Genomic DNA, 22,160 nt, shown 5'->3' with positions numbered 1-22,160 from the left:
GCCCAGATCACACTTGGGAGGCTCCCAGGCCCGGTGTTCAGCCAGGAGGGCAGGAGTGCTGGTTAGCCTGGGGTGGCAGTGAAAGGAGCGAAGGAGGAACTCGCAGTCTTTGGGGGACAGGATTGTGTTCCCTGCCACCACACCAGCTCACTCCGCCGGAGGGCTGGGGGAATGAGAATACCTTCTTAGAGGCAGCAGTGGGATGATGGCTGCTGTTAATTCCTTCCCATGCAGATGGTGGCCAGGGCCTTAGGGGCACAGGATAATACTTGGGGGGGGCTCTGTCCCAGCCATTCCCTACTCACCAGTACGACACTTGTCTCCAGCGCAACAGCATCAAGGCCCAGGAGGCTGGAAACAAAGCTGGCTTCACAGTGTTAATTCTGCCCTCAATTCCAGAGGTGGCTCGGAGAGGAACAAGGAGCGGGGACACTGCTGTTTAGTCCAGATAGGTCGTGGCTGTGACCACCTGACCCCACGGGTGACCCCCAGGGGGCACCTACTTGACCAGCCTTGGCATCATCCCTATGTCTGGGCACCTCTTTTGCCCATGTCCCCCCCACTGGTAACCCCCAAGGCTGCTGCCCATAGGAGGCCTGGCTATGCTGGATCACCATGACCTTGAAGGTGCCAGCTCCAGTGGTTGCCATGGCACCAGGGTGCTTTTTGCAGGCAAAAGCCAAACAACCAGAGTCCACCTGGCAGGCTGCTGCTGCTGTTGCCTCTGCTGCCCCTAAGGGCACTGGGCACTTACTGGCAGGGGGGCAGTCCTGGAGCAGCTGCTGCCTGGTGCACAGCCTGGGAAGTACAGCCGGAGTGACTGGGCTGCTAAGAGGGGTGCCTCCTTCTCATCTCTGAGTTTCTGCTCTTCCTTCCCTCTGGCCTTCTGAGAAAGTGACGGATTGGTTCCAGAAATCACTCCTGCCTGTTCTCAGGCAGAGCAGCCCCTTCCCCACCCCACCGACAGCTGGGAGCCAGAGATGACCCAGAAAGATGTCCTGAGCACTTCTTTTTAGGATGTCACTGGTTCATGTCCCGAGTCAGCCAAAGTCCTTGTAATCCACAGCCTAGTTCCCTCTAAGCAGCGCTTTACCAGGTTTGACTGGTAGGTTCTACCAAGAGAGTCAAAGGCAGAGAAGCTGAGTGAGAGAAATAGGGGCCCTGCCCAGAGCCTTCGGAGCTAGGTGCACAGGAGGATGTGTGCAGGTGGCTACCTTGACTTCAGCATGAAGCCCAGGTGGACATCAGGAGGGGTTACAGCACCCCTCAGCCCCCACGCAGGGGTCAGTTCCTCACCATTGTCACTCAGACACAGCAGTCCGGAAATGAGCATTTTAATGCAGAAAACCATGATAATTTACAAATGAATCACTTTCTGGGCCAGAGCCAGGAAGGCCCCAGGAGCTGTGAGGGCAGAAAGGAGGTGGAGGCTGTTGAGTGTCCGGGCAACCAGCTGAGTCAGCACCTTTCTGATGGGATCCTGCCCAGGCTCTCCCACGCTGGACCCTGGGGGGCCCTGGCCCCCACCCCATCCTCTTGGCTCCCACTAGGCATTCCCAGATAGGAAGACCTTGGGTCAGCTTCAGGACATAAAGTAGAGCTGGAGACACATCCCTGGAAGGAGGGCCTGAGGGCCAGGGAGGGAACAAGGCAGGAGACTGCTGGTTCTGGTTTTGGCCACCTCACCCTTGGCCACGTCCCCTCTGACCAAGCCACAGCACGAAGCAGAGCCAGGCTCCGGAGGTCCAGGGCCTCACCACTCCCTCTCCTGTCCCCTCAGCAGGGGGACAAAACAGAAGCACAGGAGAGCACGTTGGGGAGCATGTTTCCTCGGGATGAGGTTTGATTGGATCTGGTTTGGGGAAGGTGAGGGGTCTCAGATGAGGTGGCTGCTGGGGAAGATGTCATGCTCAATTCTTGGCCCCCACCCGTCACCAAGATATGTACATCCATGTGTCAGAGTTGGTGTGATGCTGGTTTGGAGCTCAGCACCTCCCACGTGGGGCATGCAGGGGGAGACGGACTGGAGGCTCAGGGCACTGGAGGTAGAAAGGAGCCCTCCCCGCCTCCTTCCCCAGGCCAGGAAGGGGTAAACACACATATAAGGCAGCCCCAATTCCAGCAGGGCCTGAGGCTGGGAATGATGTGATTCCCAGGGGTGGTTATGGTCCAGGACCTGGCTGCAGGCACTTCCTCCCAAGCCTGGTGGGGTGAAGGGGACCCCCAGAAGGGGGTCCTATCAGCCCCTCCAGACAGGAGAATGAGGTCTTCAGTGGCAACCACTGGGGGCTGGCGGCAGGGACAGAGCCTTCTCCCTGGACACCCACCTGTCCCCTCTCCCACCTTGTCGAAGGGTGTGGACCCCAGAGCGCAGAATTGAGCTCTGGGGAACAGGTCTGGCCAGACGGATGGGTAGGGGAGGGATGGGGTGGCTGGTCACTTTGGCATCTCCAAGGCTGACACTTGAGGCTTCACCTTGAAGTACTGGTTGAATCGGATCACTGCGTACCTGGGGGAAGACAGAAGGAAGCTGGGTGTGAGGAAGAAAGCCAGGTGGGCCCTGCTGGGGGTGCTCACATCATAAAGTTTCTCAGTGGCTCTAGGCCTATCTAAGTCTGAGCAGATCAACCCCAACCCAGACTGGTTAGTATTATTATTTCTTTTGCTTCTTTTTAAATGTTTAATATTTATTTGTTTTGAGACAGGGTCTGGCTCTGTCACCCAGGCTGGAGTGCAATGGCATGATCTTGGCTCACTGCAAACTCTGCCTCCCGGGCTCTGATGATCCTTCCACTTAGCCTCCAGAATAACTGGGATTACAGGTGCACGCCACCACACCTGGCTAATTTTTGTATTTTTTGTAGAGATGGGGTTTCACCATGTTGCCCAGGCTGATCTCGAACTCCTGAGCTCAAGCAATCCGCCCGCCATGGCCTCCCAAAGTACTGGGAATACAGGCATGAGCCACTGCGCCCAGCCTATTTTTTTTTTTTTTTTTTTTTTGCAACTACATTTTTTTTCTTTTTAGATCAGACTAGAGAAACCCTTCCACAAACATGCTTGTTTGGAGTTTTGGTTTTACAGTTCTTATATACATATTGCTGTGCAAATGAATATCTACAACTTTTTCCTTCTGGACAACCGAAACCAGACCTATTAAGCGATACTCTCCATTGCTCCCTCTCCCCACCCCCTGGCAACAATTCTGGTTTCTATGGATTTGACTGCTTTAGTTATCTCTTATAGAACCATATTTGTCTTTTCATGACTGGCTTATTTAGCATAATGTCCTCAAGATTCATCCATGTTGTAGCAAGTGACACGATTTCCTTCGTTTTTAAGGCTGAGTAATATTCTATCGTATGTATAGACCGTATTTTATTCATTCATTCATCTGTTGGCAGACATCCGGGTTGCTTCCATCTCTTGGCTACTGTGACAGGAATAATGTTGCTGTGAACATAGGTATATAAATATTTCTCTGAGAGTTTGCTTTCAATTATTTTGGCTACCCACCCAGAAATGAGATTGCTGGATCATACGGTTCTTATATTTTTATTTTTGAGGAACCACCCTACTGTTTTCCATAGTAGCTCACCATTTTACATTCCCACCAATGGTGCAGAAAGGTTTCAATTCCTGCACATCCTTACCAACAATTATTATCTTCTGTTTTTTAATAGCAGCCATCCTAATGGGTGTGAGGCGACATCTCACTATGCTTTTCATTTGCATTTCTCTAATAGTTGTGAACACTTTGAAACCAGGCTAGTGATTCCCTTTCAGCTGAAGGTGGGTGAGAAGGAGAAGGGCAAGGCCCTGGACCAGAATGGAGAAATGATTCCTGGCCCTTAGGGACATAGGAACCTCACAGGACAGGGACTCCCTGAATCATCAATACACAAGCAGCAGCTAGCTACAGTCCCTATATATCACTAGGAGCCACTGAAGGAGTAGCTGGGTCTGTCGCCCAACCAGAAGGCAGCATGCCAAACACTTAACCACTGCATGGCTTCAGCAAGTCACTTCTGCGCTCTGGACCTCTGTCCTCTCTGCTGTTAAAACGAGGTAGGATCTGCGATTGTTCAGACTGATTTTCAACGATTGCATCTACCACCAGGCTCCGTGGATAGGTGCGCTGGCAGCAGGGCAGGGAGTGGAGTAGGCAGCAGGATTTGGTGGGGACTAGCAGACCTCCTGTGAGGAACAGGGAGGATGTGACACTTCTCTTTTCAGAGTGGTACTTTCCTGGCATCCCCTGGGGATAGCGGCCCCACTGGAAATGAGCTAGAACGGGGGCAAGTCAGCAGAGCAAGGGAGCGGACTCTGGGCATTCTGCCTGGGCTGTACTTTGCCCACACCCTGGGCTCAACCAAGGCTCTCCCTTTTCTCCACGCCCCCCCATCACCCCCTGCACTCACCTGAGGAAATCAAAGTGGATGGTGGAGTACTGGTTCTGGATGAGGGCCCAGAGAGCCCAGAAGAAGTGAGACGCCTGGAAACAGACCAGAGAGGGTCAGCCTGGCAATCTCCCCATGCCTGTTTCCAACTCTACAGCACTGGAGGGATGCAGTCATTGTGGAAGACACACAGCTAGGACCCTGGAAGAGATGTGGTGGGGTCTCCCTAGCACAAGCTGGGGAAATTCTGGAGGCCAAGTCACTGCACAGCATTGGGAGCCTCCACTCCTTCTAGAGAAAGGGGGGCAGAGCCAGTTCTACCAAGGCCCGAATGTTTACCAACCCTAAGGCAGGTAGTCAGTAGTGAGGAATTCTGGGGGGTTCCCACAACCTAAGCAGGACCCACACTCCACCTCTGGTCTCTTCCCTACCCAGGGAGATCTCTTGGAGTCTTCAAGGCCAAGGTATCCAGGCCGAGATGAACCCCTAAGCCAGAGCTTATGCCTAATGGCCAGTGGGGACTGGTGCTCTTCAGGAAGGTGCAGGGAAGGAAGAGTGATGGGCAGCAGTGCCCTGGCCACATGTCTGCTGGAAGATCCCTACACTAACCTCCTCCACGCCTTTTCCTCTCTTCTACTGGGAGGCTGGTTAGGTTGGAAAATGAACCTAGATATGGAAACAAGAATCCCCCAAGTCTGGGCATTTGCTAAGCATCAAACTGTGCTTTCCTTGTGGCTAGAGGTACCCACCAGGCCCAGGTCACCTCAGGCTCAAGAAGCCAGGGATTGGGTGGGAGGAGGGTGAGGATCAAAAAACTACCTGTCACACTATGCTTATTACCTGGGTGATGGAACAATCTGTACACCAAACCCCGGTGACAGGCAGGTTACCTATATAGCAAACCTGTATGTGGACCTCTGAATCTAAAATAAAATCAAGCCAGGGAGCTGTGGTTCCTGTCTACCCCTGAACAAACACTAGTGATGCCATCGCTTTCCCATGTGCGTCCCCCAACCCTTGTGGCTCTCCCATCCCATTCCCACCCCATCCCAGAGTCTTCCTCACTCAGGGGTTGGCTACAAAGTACCTCCCTCCACTTTATTTCCTTTCCATTCCTTAAAAGGGGCATAGATAAGCTAGCACATATGAATGATCACTAAAAAACTTAGCAAGAGGAAGGCTTGTTCTTAAGGTCTTAAAGTCTAAAGACTGAGGAGGAAGAACCTAATGTAGACTCAGTGAGGAAAACAGAATAGGGATTCTGAAATTACAGAAAAGTAAAGATTGTATTTAGCTCTCTTCTGTACTGTGAAATTCAAAGCAGCTGCCTTGTCTTCTTATGCACAGCTGACATTAATGAGGCTAGTTAGGAATCCCTGGGCACACACCAGTGGAGACTTGGCATGAACCAGCACCTTGGATAAGGGGCATTCAAAATTGAGAACTGACAGCACAGTCATTTGAGCAGGAAGAGCCTGTCGGGAAAAGTTTACTTAGAGTGCTGAGTCAGTGGAGGTAGTTACAAAGAAGGATTAGAGCTTGACATTCTGTATCTTCTCTAAAGGTTATGGTAGCTCACGCCTATAACCTTAGCTACTCGGAAGGCTGAGGTGGGAGGATCATTTGAGGCCAGGAATTAGAGACCAGCCTGGGCAACACAGCAATACCCTATCTCTACAATAAGTTCAAAGAAATTAGCCAGGCGTGGTGGCACACACCTGTAATCCTAGCTACTCAGGAGGCTGAGGTGGGAGGATCGCTTGAGCCTGGGAGTTTAAGGCAGCAGTGAGCTACGATTGTGTCACTGTGCTCCAGCCTGGATAACAGAGTGGGACCCTATCTCAAAAAAAGTATATATACATATATATATATACACACAATATATATGTATGTATGTATGCCGGGCGCAGTGGTTCACTCCTATAATCCCAACACTTTGGGAGGCAGAGGTGGGCTAATCACCTGAGGTCAGGAGTTCAAGACCAGCCTGGCCAACATTGTGAAACCCTGTCTCTACTAAAAATACAAAAAAACTAGCTGGGTGTGGTGGTACATGCCTGTAATCCCAGTTACTTGGGAGGCTGAGCACAGGAGAATGGCTTGAACCTGAGAGGCAGAGGTTGCAGTGAGCCAAGATAGTGCCATTGCTCTCCAGCCTGGTCAACAAGAGTGAGACTCTGCCTCAAAAAAAAAAAAAAAAAAAAAAAAAAAAAAAAAAAAGAGTATATATATGGATGAATTTAACTGCAACATGAAGGGCTGAGGTTAGACAGTAGAAAGAACTACGTATTCAAACAAGGGAATTGCTAACATAGGACGCTAGGATATTTCTTGGAAGTATTTCTCTAGAAAGGAGAGAGCCTAGACTTGGTGGGGCTTGGGGAGCAGGGAACAGGGCATCAAGTATTAAGGGCTGCCTAAGACAGCTCTTACCAGGCTTCACCTCTAGGGTGGGGTCAGGGGCTGGGGATGGGTGTCCCCAGGCTCTCACCTGACCTTGGGCTCTGGGTAGGAGGCTAGTTGGGTCACCAGTCCCTCCTGCTGATTCCTTTCCTGTGCCAGCCCTAGTCACAAGGCACTCACCAGGGCAAACTTGTTGACTTGCACGTAGAGCCTTTCCACCTCCCTGGGGGTCACGGCCATCCCCTTTTGTGCCTGCAGGTAGTAGCGCAGCCACTGCAGCTGGGTCTCCCGCGCCGGGTACAGGCAGTAATCCACCTCATTCACGCCTGATGGGGAGGCAGACCAGACACAAGTTGCTTGGAGATGAGCCCACCTAGGATCTCCTCAAGCTCAGTAGGTGTTCCCTTCTCCCCTCAAACTCCCATCTCCTTTGACCTGTGGGGCTGTGCCTAAAGAGGCGGCCCTGAGAAGGCAGCTTCTTTGAGTATGAAACTCAGCTAGTGTGGGGTCTACCCCATCCCAGCTAGGAGCACTGCTTCTGTGGGATTGAGGAAAGCAGAGAGAGAGAGGCAGACTGGTTAAGGGGCAAGACACTGTCTTGGGAGTGACGGGAACCCCTCAAGACAGCACCACTGTCTCTCCCAACCCCTGCACAAAAATGACCATGTGCAGGAGGCCCTCAGTGAAAAGCACTGGATCAGCATTACTAGCCCTAGGTCTTATGCTAACCTTGTTAGCCTTAGGGGGAACCCTTTCCTATCACTGGCCGAAATTTCTTCATTTATCAAATGAAGGGACTTCATGTAGGGATATCAAATATGGCTTCCTGGTGTTAAGAGGCTATTTAAAAACATCACCTGGAGAGCACCCCCACCCCAGTCCAGTTCCCTAGATGGTTCTGATGTGTAGCCAGGCTGGGAACCCATGGATCGGATGGCTCTGGTTCCTTCCAGCCCCGCCATAGCCCTCCAGCTGCCAGCCCAGTACCACCAGCTCATCCCGGGCATGGTGGAAGAAACCACAGCTTCAAAGCTGGTACAGAAAGAAGTGGTTTAAGACAGGAGGACCAGGACTGGGCCACCTTCTCCAGGGTTCCCTCCTTCCTCTTCTTCTTGTCCTTCTCAAGCTTCCTTTATATCCCTGGAGAAACATATGCAGTCTCCTGAGGCTCCAGGAGTGTGGCTAGAAAAGAATCTCCTGGAACAGATGTAGAAACGGAGGCCCAGAGAGGAGAAGAAATGTACCCAAGGTCATATGGTGGTTAGAGGCAGAGTGAGGGCGGGAACTCCATCTCCCAATGCCCAGAACTGTGTCTTCCTCACTCCTGCGCAGCCATGAGGCCCCTCTCCCCAGGTCGGGATCTCCCCAGCTCTCTCCCTTCCCCCAGGCTAGGTTCTTCCTCCTCCATTCTCAACTTGGGAGCAGGCTGCAATCTACCCCTTTGGAGAAATTCCAGTTGGACTTTGCTCTGTGCCGTGGGCGAGGAGGACTTAAAATGCTTAAGAATTATCCCTTGTGGAAAGGCCAGTGAGCCTGGCAGCCAAGAATTCCCAGACCCAGGGCCCTGCCAGTGCCAGCCTCTGCTCCATGCCCCACCCCGAGGCTCAGCTGCTCTGCCCAGCTGAGGCTCCATCGCCCTGGGGGTTCCTAGGGGTACTCTCAGGTACAATCATTGCTCGACAGATTGATCACCTGGGGTTCCAGAAGGAACACAATTGGCCTGATGGGGCTGGACAGTGGCTCTCCAGTTGGCCTGGGCATGCCTCTCCTATCCTGAGCCACAGGGCCTCACCCCATCATGGGAACACCTCACCGTGCTAGTCTGGGGACAGCTCTCCAGCCCCAGTGTCCAGCTCTGTCCCATGTGAGTTGCCTCCTCGGTCCCATCTAATTAACCCTCAAGCTGGAAAATCCTGCCCTGCTTCCTCTACACAGATGGTTCCATTGTGCATACTATGCCTTTATAGAGCACCTGCCCACCCCTAGGAATCACCCCCCATCCTGCCTCTCCCATCCCCACTCCCGGAAAGCTTCCCAGTCTAATCACAGCAGCAAACGCCAATACAATGCCTAGTATGTGTCACACATATGTGTGTGTGTGTGTCTCATATCAACACTATGAGGTGGGTACTATCATCATCTCCATTTTATAGGGGCACAGAGAGGGTAAATAAACTGCCCAAGGGTCACACAGCCAATAAGCAGCAAAGCCAGAAACTGAACTTAGGGAGTCAAATTACACAGCACATACTTAGATTCTACTTAGATGATTCTCATCAGGCCACCAGGCAAACAGCTACTTGTAGCTTGTTCTGGTCCTTGTCTGCATGTAAGGCCCCCATGTACAATTGTACTGGGCATAAAGGAGCTTGGACAAAGGAGTGGAGGCTGAAGTCATCCTGTGCTGTGCTGGCCGAGCTGCAGCAATCGTCTAAGCTGTGTCGACCTGGAGGAAGGGGTCTTTTTCTAATTCATGTACCAAGCTGAGTATCTTCAGGATCCTACAGAGGTCACATTTTCCTAATTTGTACCAAAGTGCCATATGGGCTAGGAGAGGTCTGCTCTGTGTATGTGAGTCCTGCTTCCCCCAATGAGACTTGGAACTCTCTAAGAGCAGGCTGTGCCTTAACCCCTCAAGCTGTGATATTTTGGAGGACAAGAGCTATCTAGCCTCCACCCTCCCCATACCCTGGCCCTGGTCCCCACCCTAAAGAGGGTGCTTTGAACATTGGTCAAATCTAGTCCTGTATTGCCTAATGACAGGGATACCTTCTGAGAAATGCATCATCGGGTGATTTTGTGTGATCATCAGAGTGTACTTACACAAACCTAGATGGGACAGCCTACTACACACCTAGGCTGCATGGTATTGCTCCTGGGCTACAAACCTGTACAGCATGTTACTGTACTGAATACTGTAGGTAACTGTAACACAATGCTAAGTATTTATGTATCTAAACTTATCCAAACATAGAAAAGGTACAGTAAAAATATGGTACCTATGCGGGTGCCTCTAGTCCCAGCTACATGGGAGGCTGAGGCAGGAGATCGGTGTGAACCTGGGGGGCAGAGCTTGCAGTGAGCTGAGATCACGCCACTGCACTCCAGCCTTCAGCCTGGGCGACAGAGCAAGACTCCGTCTCAAAAAAAAAAAAAAATGGTATCTATTACCGTAAATATACAGTAATCTCATAGGACCACCATCTATATGCGGTCCGTCATTGACTGAAACACCACTACAAAGCACATGACTGTAGTAATGCCCCTCTCACCTGCAAACTCGTTGAAATGGTTGCCAATGTCAAAAGCTTGGTAGTTGTAGCCAGCATATTCATAGTCAATGAACCGCATGTGACCTATGAAGTAGAGGAGAGTCGATGAGAGTTGGCCCAGGAGATCTGGCAACAGAGCCTGGTCAAGCTTCTGCAGACCTCTGGGATGCACCCACTGAGTGATGCCAGCCTCTGCAGCAACCCTGCCCAACCCCATCACTGCAGCAGTCTTCTAAGCTACTTCTTTCCATCCATCCATCCATCTGCCCTTCCTAGTTCCCAGTGTCCCTCTCACACAGCTGGATCTTCAGGCTCTCCTCATCTAAAGACAGCTGTCCTCAGCACGGCTAAGGATCAGGAATAAAGCTAAGTATTAATACCCCCTGGGGTGATGCTCTCATCAGCAACACCAGGAGGTGTTCGTTCTCTCTCTCTTTCTTGGTACAGACTTTTTTTGTTTGTTTTTGTCTTTTTGTTTTGAGACAGAGTCTCGCTCTGTCGCCCAGGCTAGAGTACGGTGGCTTGATCTCAGCTCACTCCAACCTGTGCCTCCCTGGTTCAAGCAATTCTTCTGCCTCAGCCTCCTGAGTAACTGGGATTACAGGCGCATGCCACGATGCCTGGCTAATTTTTGTATTTTTAGTAGAGACGGGGAGGGTTTCACCATGTTGGCCAGGCTGGTCTTGAACTCCCGACCTTGTGATCTCGACCTCCCAAAGTGCTGGGATTACAGGCATGAGCCACCGCGCCTGGCCAGACTTTTTTTTTTTTTTTTTTTAATAGGTTCTTGCTCTGTTGCCCAGGCTGGAGTATAGTGGCTCCATCATGGCTCACGGCAACCTCCGCCTCCCAGGCTCAAGTGATCCTCCTGCCTCAGCCTCCCAAGGAGCTAGGACTATAGGCATGTACCACCAAACCAGGAAAAGTTTTGTGTATTTTTTTTTGTAGAGACAGGGTCTCACCACACTGCCTGGGCTGGTCTTGAATTCCTGGGCTTAAGCAATTCACATGCCTTGGCCTCCCAAAGTGCTAGGATTATAGGCATGAGCCACTGTGCCTGGCCCTTGGCGCAGACTTTTCAAAGTAGGAATTTTTTATTTCCTTTCCCCCTTCCCTCCTACAAATTAACTTAAGACCTAAATCCAGGTCTCCTTTTGCTTGTCCAAGTGCCAGCCAGAGGAACAGATCCATGAAGCCAGCTAACCAACCAACCAAAGCCCTGCTACTGCCCCGGGGCCAGAAAAGCCATACCTTTGATGCTGTCATAGATGATATTCTTGCAGAGCAGATCATTGTGACAAAACACCACAGGGGACTCCAGCTGGGACAGATGCTCCTTCAGCCAGGCCAGCTCCTGTTCCAACACCTCTACCTTAGGGACATCTGCAGAAAGGCTGGGCAGTTGCAAAAAAAAGGTAGCCAGTGAAGGGAGGGCTGATAGACAGGCAGGTGCTTGGCCTCAAGAGCCCTGAGTTTGAGCCTCATCACTCCCTCTGTCTTACTGCAGGGGGGGCCTTGGAAAAAAGGCCAATCTCTTAGACCCTCACTTTTGTCATCTGTAAAATGGCACTGAGGTGTCCTGCCCTTCTGACTCCTCTGGTTACACTAGGAAGCTGATAAAGACATGGGCATAAAAGCATGAGGCAGGGCATAAAGTCACTGACTAAGGGCATCCCTGCTACTTTGTGAAATGGACAGGAGGGTAAGGAAAGAGACACAGGGAAAGGACAAGGCAGGTGAGAATGAGGGTCCAGACTCGGGGATTCCAGACTAAGAACAAGGAGCAGTGGGGAGAGATGCAAAACAGACCTGCTCTTGGGATGCTGGGAAAACTCCCCAGGAGGAAGTGCAGCTCCCTAAGTCGAGCTGAGTCCCACAAAGATCCTCCCCGGCAGGAAGAGTAGTGCCCTGGCAGGGAGCTGGAGCAACGGAGCTCTCTTGAGGAGGCAGAGGTATATCCTGGTGTGCCCCCCTCTCACCCCAGCAGCTGACCATGTCACAGGTAGAAAGGACCAGAGAGACGGTCTGGTCTAACCTCTCATTTCACAAACAGACCATCGGCTCACATGAGAAAGCAAACCAAGAGCTTCTTTAGCTCACTCCTACACTGTCAAAGGAACATTAAGGCCTTCAATGAGAGCATGCTTGCTTTGTGGCTCCCCAGTGACTCGTCCCTTCTACTTTGAGTTATGAGTAAGTGTTCCCTTGTCCCAGACCCCTGCCAGACCATGCAAGTGCAACTTGGGGGCAATGAACAAAGATGCATGGGTCCACCTCTCCTCCTGCCCCACCCCCATCCCATGCACTCAGCAGCCATTTCTGCTGAAAGAAACACATGTTGAGGAATGAAGAAATCAGCCAATCAATCAAGTTATCAGAGGCCATGTGGAAGTCTGATGAGGGTCCACTGTGCCTGCATGCTCTGAACTTTGGTCCCCAGGAGGCACACAGGTCTGTGTACACTGAAAAGGCCAAACACCACAGTCCTTAAAAACCTAGAACCACCAATGGGCAGAGGGGAGGAGGCTGGGCTTTTATCTCCATTCCTGTGTCACCTGTTTGTGTTTCTCTGTCCAGGGTAGCAAGAGCACATAGAGGAGGACGGCCCTCTCTCACCTTCCCACAGGACAGACCGATCACTCCCTCACCCAGCCCGGGGACCAGAACACGAGGAAGCGTATTCAGCCACTGAGGCACTCCTCTGTCCCCTCCGGAGAAGGAAGAGAGCACAGGGTCCCTTTCAGGCTTTGAGAAGGTCAAAGCTCAAGAAGATCTGAGGTCATCTAGTCCAGCCCCATGGGGAAACTGAGGCTCAAGGGAGGAAAGAGACTTCCTCTCAGCCTCCAGATACCTCTTGCGCTGCTGGATCCTTTACTTCTTCATCTAGGGAAAGTAGTCCTCAGCCCCTCCAAGGATCCAAATCGAATGGAGTCTCCTAATTGTGAGGGCTGTGCACTCTCTCTGAAGGCCTGGGTGCCCCTCAGAGGCTCTGCAAAGGCCCCTCTGAGTCCAGGGAGTCTGCTGGGAGGGATGATATGGGGGAGGCCTCCCCCATGCTTCCTGGAGTTTATCTGTGCTGACAGGTCTGCGTAAGATGTGTTTCAGTCCTGGCTCTCCTTAAGAAGCTACCTTTTAAGATTCCTTTTATATTTTTTTCTTGGACTGAGACCATCAAAAGAGAAGAATTAGGAGGGTTCCTTTGGTTTGCTCAGGTCCTGGCCTGAAAAACATGGCTCTGACATCCAGGATGCCTGCTGCTCTATCCCTGACCTCAGTCTGAACCCCACCCTGCCCACCCCAAGGCCATGCAGATGGTTACTGTGGGAACAATCCTGGCCTTCTATCTCCCCGGGGCCTCCCTCACTGCTCTGCTTCCCTCCCTGAGCACTTGAAACATCGCCAGCTTCGCTACCTTCAGTCTGGCCACCACGGGGCTCTTTCAAGGCGTAATTGGCAGAAGAATAACCACCACCGCATCCCAGAAACACTGCCCAGGAAAAACTGCTCCTCCTGCTCCTCTGCCCCAGGGCCAGCAGGAAGGGGAGGAGGGGGCTGGAGGTCTCTGCAGGGAAGCCTTGGGGTTCCTCCTGATATCAGGACTGCTGCCTGGCCAGTCTCTACTCTGCTGTCAAGATCTGGACAGGCAAGAGTACTTTCTCCCCACAGGGCTCTTTCTAGGCATTTGAGCTTACTGGCTTATCCCTTTGCCCTCCCACCAACCAACCCACCGGTATCTCCTCGTGATGCCCGACCCAGTTATCCGCCCCACGTTCTCCCAGCCACTCTGGACACATCCGTGTCCGACAATGAGGCTACCGAATCTATTTCCACAAGTCTCCGACACATCCTATTCTCCATCCGCCACCTCAAGTTGCCCTAGGGCAATATTCCTCAATCCCTTGCCTCTATCACTTGCCTCAGAATCACCTGGGGTGCCTATCAAAATGTGGCTTCCTGGCAGGGCACAGTGGCTTACACCTGTAATCTCAGCACTTTAAGAGGCTGTGGCAGGTGGATCACTTGAGGCCAGGAGTTCAAGACCAGCCTGGCCAACATGGCGAAACCTTGTCTCTACTAAAAACACAAAAATTAGCAGGGCATGATGGCGGGCACCGGTAATCCCAGCTACTTGGGAGGCTGAGGCAGAAGAATCAGTTGAGCCTGGGAAACAGAGGTTGTGGTGAGCCGAGATCATCCCACTGCACTCCAGCCTGGGCGACAGAGCAAAAAAAAAAAAAAAAAAAAAGCCATTTCCTAGGGTGCAAATGCAAGACCTCTCAATCGATCTCCAAAGTTGGGCACTTCAGGGGAATCTTATGCTCAAAGTTTGGGAATCCTAGTCCTAGATCTTGTCCACTTAATTACATCACTCCCAACTGGTCTCCCTACCTCAAATCCACCCTCCCCCACCAATCTGTCTCTCATGATGCTAGAGGACTTTCTTCCTAAAGCCCAGTCCTGGTCAGGTTACTGGCCTGAATCTCTGACGCAAACATCTTCATGACTTCCCACTACTTGCTAAATTAAATCTTGGCTACTTAGCCTGACATTTAAGGCCCCTTACCACCTAGCTCCAACTCTGTAGTTCACCCCTGCCCCTAGACCCTTCCCAGGTCCTCCCAAAGATCTGCTCCAGCCAACCTCATCTACTCGTCACTCAGGAGCAAACCCTGCTCCAGCCATCTCCTCCAGTTGGAGTAGCCTCCCTGCTCATTTCTGCCATGCCAACTCTGCCAAGACAACTTTCCCTGGTTCTCCCACTCCCAGCATACCCAGCATACATTACACACCCTGCCTTATTTTGCAGCTGTGTATGGGCATGTCCTGTGTACCTAAATGGCTCTTAAGCTCTTTGAGGGCAGGGCCAGTGTCACATTCGTTTTTAAATTGTTTTAAATTCCAGTCAATCAATGTCTGTGAAATGAAGGATCGAATAATTCAGGGTTATTAGGCAATGCCTGGAGCTCCAGGTGCTTATCTCGTCTAAATGATTGCTCATCATTGTTCTGCTTTTGGGCACTCAGGCAGCTTAGAGCATGGATCATCCCCTAAAGAGGCTCAAAGAAGTTAAGCAACTTGGTTTGTCCAAGGTTCAAAGGTGTGACAAGAGCAAAGAGATTGGGCCAGCTCTTCTCCCAGGATTACTCCCTCCCAATAAGGTTACCCCCAAGGTCACACAGTGACAGCACAGTCAAAGGAAGCTGCAGTATCAAGGATTATGTCTGAGCACCAGAAGCCTGGCTCTAGTTGCTAAGCTGCCACTGATCAGCGACCTTGGGCAGGTCCCATCCCCTCCCTGGGCCTCGGCTTTCCATCTGTCAAATAAGAGCTGTGGGCTGAAGGGTTGGAAGTACCTGTTCTCTATGAACTGTTCTAGCCCTAAGGGAAAAGGAGGTCCTTGTCCCAGAAAGAATATTTGACATACAAGGTCTGAACATGGTCAAAGAGAGGGCAGGCCTGGGCCACCTTGGACAAATAGTCCCAAAGCAGTGCTAGATAAGCATGGCTGGGATGATGCAGATAAAGTCATGCATGCGTGTGACAGAGACATACTCAAAATGGGGATAGAGTTAATTATTATTGGAAGAGAGAAGACACACCCTTCACCTCAAACCTCTTCTGCACCCTACTCCCATGAACATTTGGAAGACGGGTGATGGCCAAGCCCAGCAGGGAGCGTGAAGGAAGCAGAGACTCATTACTGCCTTTTTTTTGGAGGAAGGAAGGCAAGACACCACGCTTTCCTCCAGGCCTCCATCCTTTCCTCGGCACTCAGGGTGTGCTGGGGAGTCAGGTGTCTAAAGGCTCGGAGGACTCTCAGGTTGCTGGTCAGAGTGCTTAAGGGAAAACTCAGGGAACTCTGTCTTATCGGGGAAGGGCAATGTCAGGATGGGTGGACTATCTCCTTTCCTGTGAAGAGCAGTGAGGGAAGCAGCAAGCTGTCAGTCTGAGCAAGGTGGGGGCAGGGTCCCCTAAGGCACATGGGGACAAGAGGGGTCTTGGGAAGTAGCAGGAACCTTGATGTCTCCAAGGGCTTGTCAGCTGATGAGTTGAGTTCTTCTGACTGTTGCTAAGCTCAGTCCCACCTCATTCTGAGGGCCCTGCCCTGCTCATGGTTCACAAGGCAGGGCAGGTGGAAAGAGCCCTGGGCTGGGAAACAGAAGCCCTGCCTTTCACAAGTCCCATAACACTGGGCCAAGCTCAGTCTCTGAGCTTCAGCATCCTCTAAGTAAAATGGGGAAATGTTGTCCCCAACCCTGGTCCCTGCCACAAGCACAGAGTGAAGGAGAAATGAGCACATGGGTATAAAACTGCTCATCTAAGCTCCTTAGTCAGCGGGCCCAACTCTGCTTGGAGACAGAGGCTTAGCAACTAGGACTGAAGGGACTGCAGGAGAAACTCCCCAGCCTCCTCCCTGGGACCTGAGCCCTTAAACCTCCTAGCAGGGTGGGCTGGAGCCAAAAGGATGGGGAAGGGAGATCATATTAAGGCAGCCTTGGACCCTCCCAGATCTTTGTACCTGGGGTTGATCTCGTTCTTCACAAGCGTGAAATAATTGTACATCTTGTGCCAGAGGGTGGGCTTGGGCAGGCTGCCGTTGGCGTGGATAGTATGAATCTTTGCCATTTCTAAGGCGATTAACCTACAGCAGGGAACAGGAAGAGTAGAGCATCAGTGCTGGGACATTGCCTTCCCCACTCATCCCCTGCTGGCCAGATAGGGGCCCTCCAGGCCCACCAGGGCACTAGCCAGAGGGTCAAGGATGGGACGATTGCAAGTCCCTTAGGAGCACAGGTCCTGCAGAAGGAAGGTCTCAGCACAAGGGAGGAAAATGAATTAAGACCTTAGTCTGGCAGCTCCCTTTCCGGTGCCAGGCTGGGGCTGCCTCAGGGAGCAGAAGGGCAGAGCAGTGGGGCTGTTGGTCACAGGTCAGTGGCCTTGTTCTACCCCAGTGTACCCATAGCAACTCCTGAGAACAGACGGGCACCTGGGGATGGGGGCGGGGTGGGCCGGGCCCTCCTCTCCCCAGACTCTGATCCATCCTCTCAGGGGACGTGAACATAGGTCACTTTGCACCAAGAGATCAGGGGGTAGTGATGCCAGGCAGGGAAGAAATGCCCGCCTCTTATCAGCCTGGCCAAGGTGGGGAGGGAAACAGGCTGGACCAGGGCAGCCCCTTCCTCTGCTATAGGGAGTTGATGCTGGCGGCTGGGTGCCAAGGACGCAAAACAAGCCAGTGTTCTATTTTCAAGTTCTCCTGTGGACATTATCCAAGGTCTCAGGAGAGAAGTGGTGGTAGGGAAGGTTGCTGGGAGAAGGTGGGGGTGAGTGGAAGACTGACCGGTCAGAGAAGGAGGGCCTTGATAAAGACCCCATCGCCTGAGGCCCTGTGTCCCAGCTAGGCCCTCCCAGTCCTCTGCCAGTCTTCCCTTCTGCTGTCCCACCCCCCAACCGTCTGCTAAGACTCCAACATTCAGCTTCCTTCCAACATACAGCCTCTGCCTGTTGCTCGAATAACAATCACTGGGAAAGACAACAAAGGCATTGGCTGTTTGAAACCTTGTTACCAAGCTGTTCCAGGGACATTCTCTCTCTTGCAAGGCCCCGGGAAGAGGCAGGCCATACCCTATTGGGATAACAGAGCAGTTTTGGGGTTCCTCTGGAAGCCCCCAAGACTCCCACCTCCTAAAGGGTGGGAGACAAGGGGTGTGGCAGCAACCTTGTGGGTGAGAGAGGAAGGCTGTGCTTTCTTTCAAAGGCCAGAGGCCCTGGGGCAGAAGGGAGCCCGCCAGGGTTTGGGCAAGGCAGGGAAAGAGACCTGAGACTCAGGCCTTCCCTTCCCAAAGGAAGATTCGGAACAGAGCATGAACAGAGCGTTTTCTTGAATATCAATAGGTCCGTTGTCTGGAATAGCAATGAAAGTAACCTCAACACTCAGCATTTTCATGCTACAAAGCCTCAGCAGGCCGAGGTTGGGGGTGGGGTTCAAGGGAACATGTAGAGGGTGGCTCCTGGAGGCCTCCCCCACAGACATTCACCTTCACCCAGAGGGATGATGGTCTATCCTGGGAAAACTATCAAGGAAGGGCCTACCTCCTACACCTATCCCAATTTTGGGCTCTACCCCAGGTGCCACGTTCTTCTTATGGAACCTAAATCCACCTTCAATCTTCTTGACAATGGTAATTGTTTGCGTGAGAGGATGAGTGACAGCATCGGATACACAGAGGTGGAGGGATCCTGGGAGTGGTGACGACCTGTTAATATCTGAGCTTATATGCACCAGACTGAGGGAGAGCTGGGGGGAGTGCAGTGGCAGAAGTCAGGACAGGGTCCCTTGTACCCTACTCTGACTTCACATCTCCAGTCTGGGTCCTACTGGAACTGTTCAGCTGGAGCCTGCAAACACCCCTGCATAGGTTTGTATGCTTGTCACACTCTCAAGACATACACACACACACACACACACACACACACACACACACACAGAGCTACAACATACAACTCAAATATCCCGCCTGACCAGCCGCTTATGAGCATGGAGGTGGAAGAGCTCTCAGATCCTCTTCTTCTAAGTCCCTGCAGAAGGCGTGCACAAACAGAGCCAGGTGCATTTGGGGTTAAGTGGGTGGCAGGTGAGGAAGCAAAGAAGCTTCTTGCTCTACACCCAGGTGGGCTTGTTTCCCCTCAGTATGCAAGGCCTCCTTCCCCTTGGATTAGCCTGGGCAGATGCCAAGGCTCCTAGGCAGACCCCCGTGCCACTGTCCCAGTGTCAGGAGTAAACCCCAGCCTGCCTTGGGCCTCACTCAAGCCTCGGTGCCCTCCATGTGGCTCATGGCATTGGAGGGAGGAAGGAGGACACTCCTTGCCATCCTTATTTTGGCACAGAGGAGAGGGAGATGCTAGGGGTCCTTCTTTGGTCCTCCCCCTTTCCAGTCTCCACAGCATTCCCAGGGCTTGAAGGAAAAGTCCAGTTCCTGGGCCCTACACATCCAAGCATTTACTGGGAGGGGCTCCCCAGGAGCCACAGATTCTTGTGAGCCTTTGAAAGGAGGCCTTGACAGTTCCCCAAACCTGGGTTCCCACTTCGTCAGGGAACCCGGAAGGAGCTCAGACTGGCAGAAGAGATAGCATCTCCCTGGGCAGGTAAAACCATGCGTACCCTGGATAGGGCCCATTTTCCTTGACAAACAGAGACAGAGGTAGAAAACCCTGAGTGCCCTGGGGATCTGGCTCACATTTCGTTTCTAAGGCTCTGAGATGTTTCCAGGTCAGACTTGGAGTGGGCAGAGATTTGAGGCATGGTGCCAGGAAGCAGATCTCTACCGCACTTAGGGAACCAGGTCCTCTGCTCCCATGTTCATCACAATTCTTCCTTTCCTCCCCCAGAACTCATCCTTCTAGCAGGCACCACTTCAAATCTGTAGAAAGCAACAGCCCCCCTCTGCAGAGCGATGCATATAAACATGCATTTTTTCATGCAATTTCAGGGAACTCAGCTCTTACAACTCTCTACCATGGACCCCACATGCCAAGGATTTCCAAGCCCGAGGCCTGAAGAATAGTAGAGACAGAGGCCCTGGCACCCTCCTCACCTGAAAAGCCGGGGCTCACGGATGTGCTCAGGCCCCAGGGCCACACCCTGCATGTACTCATAGCACAGCCCATTCTGGAAGGTGCAGTAGAGTCTGGGGGCACAGCCGTGTGCTCGCAGCAGCTGGAAGTTTCTGACCTCATTCTCCCGGTCCACCAGCAGCTCCGTCCGCTCCCCATACACCCGGACCAGCACGCAGTCCTGCATGTCCTCCTCCACGTAGCAGGCCACCAGCTTGTTGGTGATGCCATCCGTGAAGCGCTAGCATGGGGAGAGGACAGTGCGTGGGTGGGTAGGTGGGGCAGGATCTCTCTGGTCTCTCCCCTGGACTCGGTAGCTCCAGCAGGAGGTGCTCGTTTGAATGCTGAGCACAGCCACCCCAAGCCCCCCCGTGCTTTAGCCCAGTCACTCATGCTCCACTCTGTCCCCAACCTTGGGGGTCTCCAGTCTCTATGAGTTCAAGAAAAAAAAATGGTAGTGGGTTCAGCTCCCACACACTCCTGGGTCTGCCTCTAGTGAATGGGATTTGGCAATGGAGAAATTTCCACACTACTTGGGAGGTAGAAGCCCCCTCCTACTTCTTACCCTCCATCCCAGTATGGAAAGAAACGACAGGGACCAGAATGTGGCAGGGGAGGGCTGGGAGTTGCCCAGAACACTATGTCCTGACCAGCTGCCTCTCACCTTGTGCCAGGCAGTGGGCTCTGCTCTACCCCTTGCCCCATCCAGTGGTGGAGGTACAAGGAGGGTACTGAGGTTGGCACCCATCCCAGGACTTTAGTGGCCAGAGGTCCTTACCGGAAGAGACAGGAGACAACTGGGCTGCGAGCAAGGTTCTCTGCGCAGCAGGGTGATAAGGAGAAAGGAACCATAGAATTTGTAGAGCACAATGTAACAGAGCTGGGAGGGCCTTAGAGGTCATCTGAACCAATTCTAGGTAGGGAAACTGAGGCAGGAGAGGGGAGGGACTGGCAGATGGCACGTTAGGTCAGTGCTGGAATTAACCTCAGGCCTGCTTGATGTCTTGACAGTCTTATACCAAACTGGGCCTTTCCTTTTGAAAACGCTACTCCCTCCCCCAGGGCGGGTTCTGTCAGCCTCCACACTTGGTTTAGAACCTCCCCACAACTTTGCCCCCACCCCACCCCAGAATGCCCATCTGCATGGAGCCGCTACCATTCCAGCAAAAGCTACAAGCGCCCCATTCGGCACCTTCCTCCACAGGCAGCCCACAGCGGGGCTGGAGGTAGTCGGCTGGGGAGTTAGCCTAAGGCTCAGTAAGTGGCTCTGCCCACAGGTATGTCCCGGGACCTGTGTCCAGCTGGGGCTGGGGAAGATGGCCTGTGTGGGGGTGCTGAGCCTGAGCCTGAGCCTGCAGCGATGGTGAGGAGCTGAGTGCTAGCTGGAATTCCACAGGGTGGCTCCTGGGAAACACAGGGGTAGCTCAGAGCCTGGAGGATTTGCTCCCACCGTGGGGTGGAGAAGGGGCAGCAGTGCACGGGGTATAGCTGTGGGGGGGTCTCTTAAAAGTTCCCGCTTCCTCAGGTTTCAGAGCTGGCTGGGTACGCGCTTCTGGGCAGTGAGGGGCACCAGCACGCAGCGACGGGGGTGCGGCCCGCACACCCAGCATGCCGACAGTGGGCAGGTGGCCACCCGGCGTGCCTAAGAGCCCCAGGAGGAGGGGGGCGTGTGCAGGGCCGAGGGAGGTGTGAGCCTAGTTTTGCTTAGGGACGAAATAAATCCGTACACAACCACGTTCCAAACCTTTCTTGCGCAGCAGCCGCTCACCCCTGGGACCAACACCCGGAAGGATGCGAGGACGGGGTCCCCGCATCCCCCTGGCAGCCCTGGCAGGACCCCATCCTCGGCCCCGCGCCCACTCCGCTACCTTGGTCCGAACTTGCTCGGGTTTCCAATGCGGCCGCAGCTCCTGAATGAGGCGCAGGGCCCCGGGAAGGATGTCGTCCGGGTCCACGGAAATGCCGAAGTACGCGACGGCGGCGGCCCTCGGGGGGCCCGGCGGCTCCCGGCAGCCGGCGCTGGCCGCCGCCTTCTCCTCCATGCCCCATGAGCACTGCGGGCAAGGCGTGTGCCTCCTCAGGTGAAAGGACGCTCGCGGCTGAGGGGCCGAAGGGGGCACAGCCATTCCCAGCAGCCCCACCCCCTCGGAGCCGCGGCGGACGCTAGCCCCGGCGGGGGGGCCCGGCGAGGGAGTGGGAGTGGTAGAGGAGGGGCCAGGGGAAGTCCATGACTCAGGCGCGAGCTGCCCGCTTCGATCGCCGGCTCGCGGCCCGCCGCCCACCGCCGACCCCGGAGCGCTGCGGCCCGCCGCGATTGTGACATCACGGGCGGCAGCCCGCGGGAACGCCCCCGGCCCGCCCCCGCCCCGGCCCGAGGGCCACTGGGGAGCGCAGCCAGCCACAGCCGGCAGCTGCGGCCGCCGCTACCTGGAGCGCTGGATGGGGGCGACGCCCCCCTGGGGGCCGGTGA

General features: G+C 53.4%; 1 protein-coding gene and 1 long non-coding RNA gene across 6 annotated transcripts; one reads left to right on the top strand and one right to left on the bottom strand.

Annotated features, from left to right (window-relative positions):
* Positions 1 to 1,318: 1,318 nt before the first annotated feature.
* Positions 1,319 to 22,146, bottom strand: ETNK2 (ethanolamine kinase 2). 5 transcript variants are annotated; one of them, XM_050764054.1, is made up of 8 exons: positions 21,559 to 22,146; positions 19,672 to 19,931; positions 16,596 to 16,718; positions 11,327 to 11,469; positions 10,076 to 10,159; positions 6,984 to 7,129; positions 4,422 to 4,495; positions 1,319 to 2,509 (listed from the first exon to the last, which is right to left on the bottom strand). In XM_050764054.1, exons 1-8 carry the CDS (start codon positions 21,814 to 21,816, stop codon positions 2,437 to 2,439), a joined length of 1,161 nt encoding a protein of 386 aa, XP_050620011.1. In that variant the 5' UTR covers positions 21,817 to 22,146; the 3' UTR covers positions 1,319 to 2,436. The 5 variants fall into 5 exon arrangements, with proteins under 5 accessions (XP_050620011.1, XP_050620002.1, XP_050620034.1 ...); XM_050764045.1 differs by having other exon boundaries at positions 2,411 to 2,509; positions 4,422 to 4,601; XM_050764063.1 differs by lacking the exons at positions 1,319 to 2,509; positions 4,422 to 4,495; positions 6,984 to 7,129 and adding exons at positions 8,007 to 9,249; positions 9,803 to 9,862 and having other exon boundaries at positions 21,559 to 22,002.
* LOC126939605 (uncharacterized) lies at positions 11,409 to 12,862 on the top strand. The gene is made up of 3 exons (XR_007720427.1): positions 11,409 to 11,490; positions 12,129 to 12,268; positions 12,653 to 12,862. It is a non-coding gene; the product is annotated as an uncharacterized LOC126939605 (long non-coding RNA).
* Positions 22,147 to 22,160: the final 14 nt, after the last annotated feature.

Source organism: Macaca thibetana, chromosome 1, assembly GCF_024542745.1.
Source record: "Macaca thibetana thibetana isolate TM-01 chromosome 1, ASM2454274v1, whole genome shotgun sequence".
Lineage (NCBI taxonomy): Eukaryota > Metazoa > Chordata > Mammalia > Primates > Cercopithecidae > Macaca > Macaca thibetana.
This window is presented reverse-complemented; position numbering and strand designations above follow the sequence as displayed.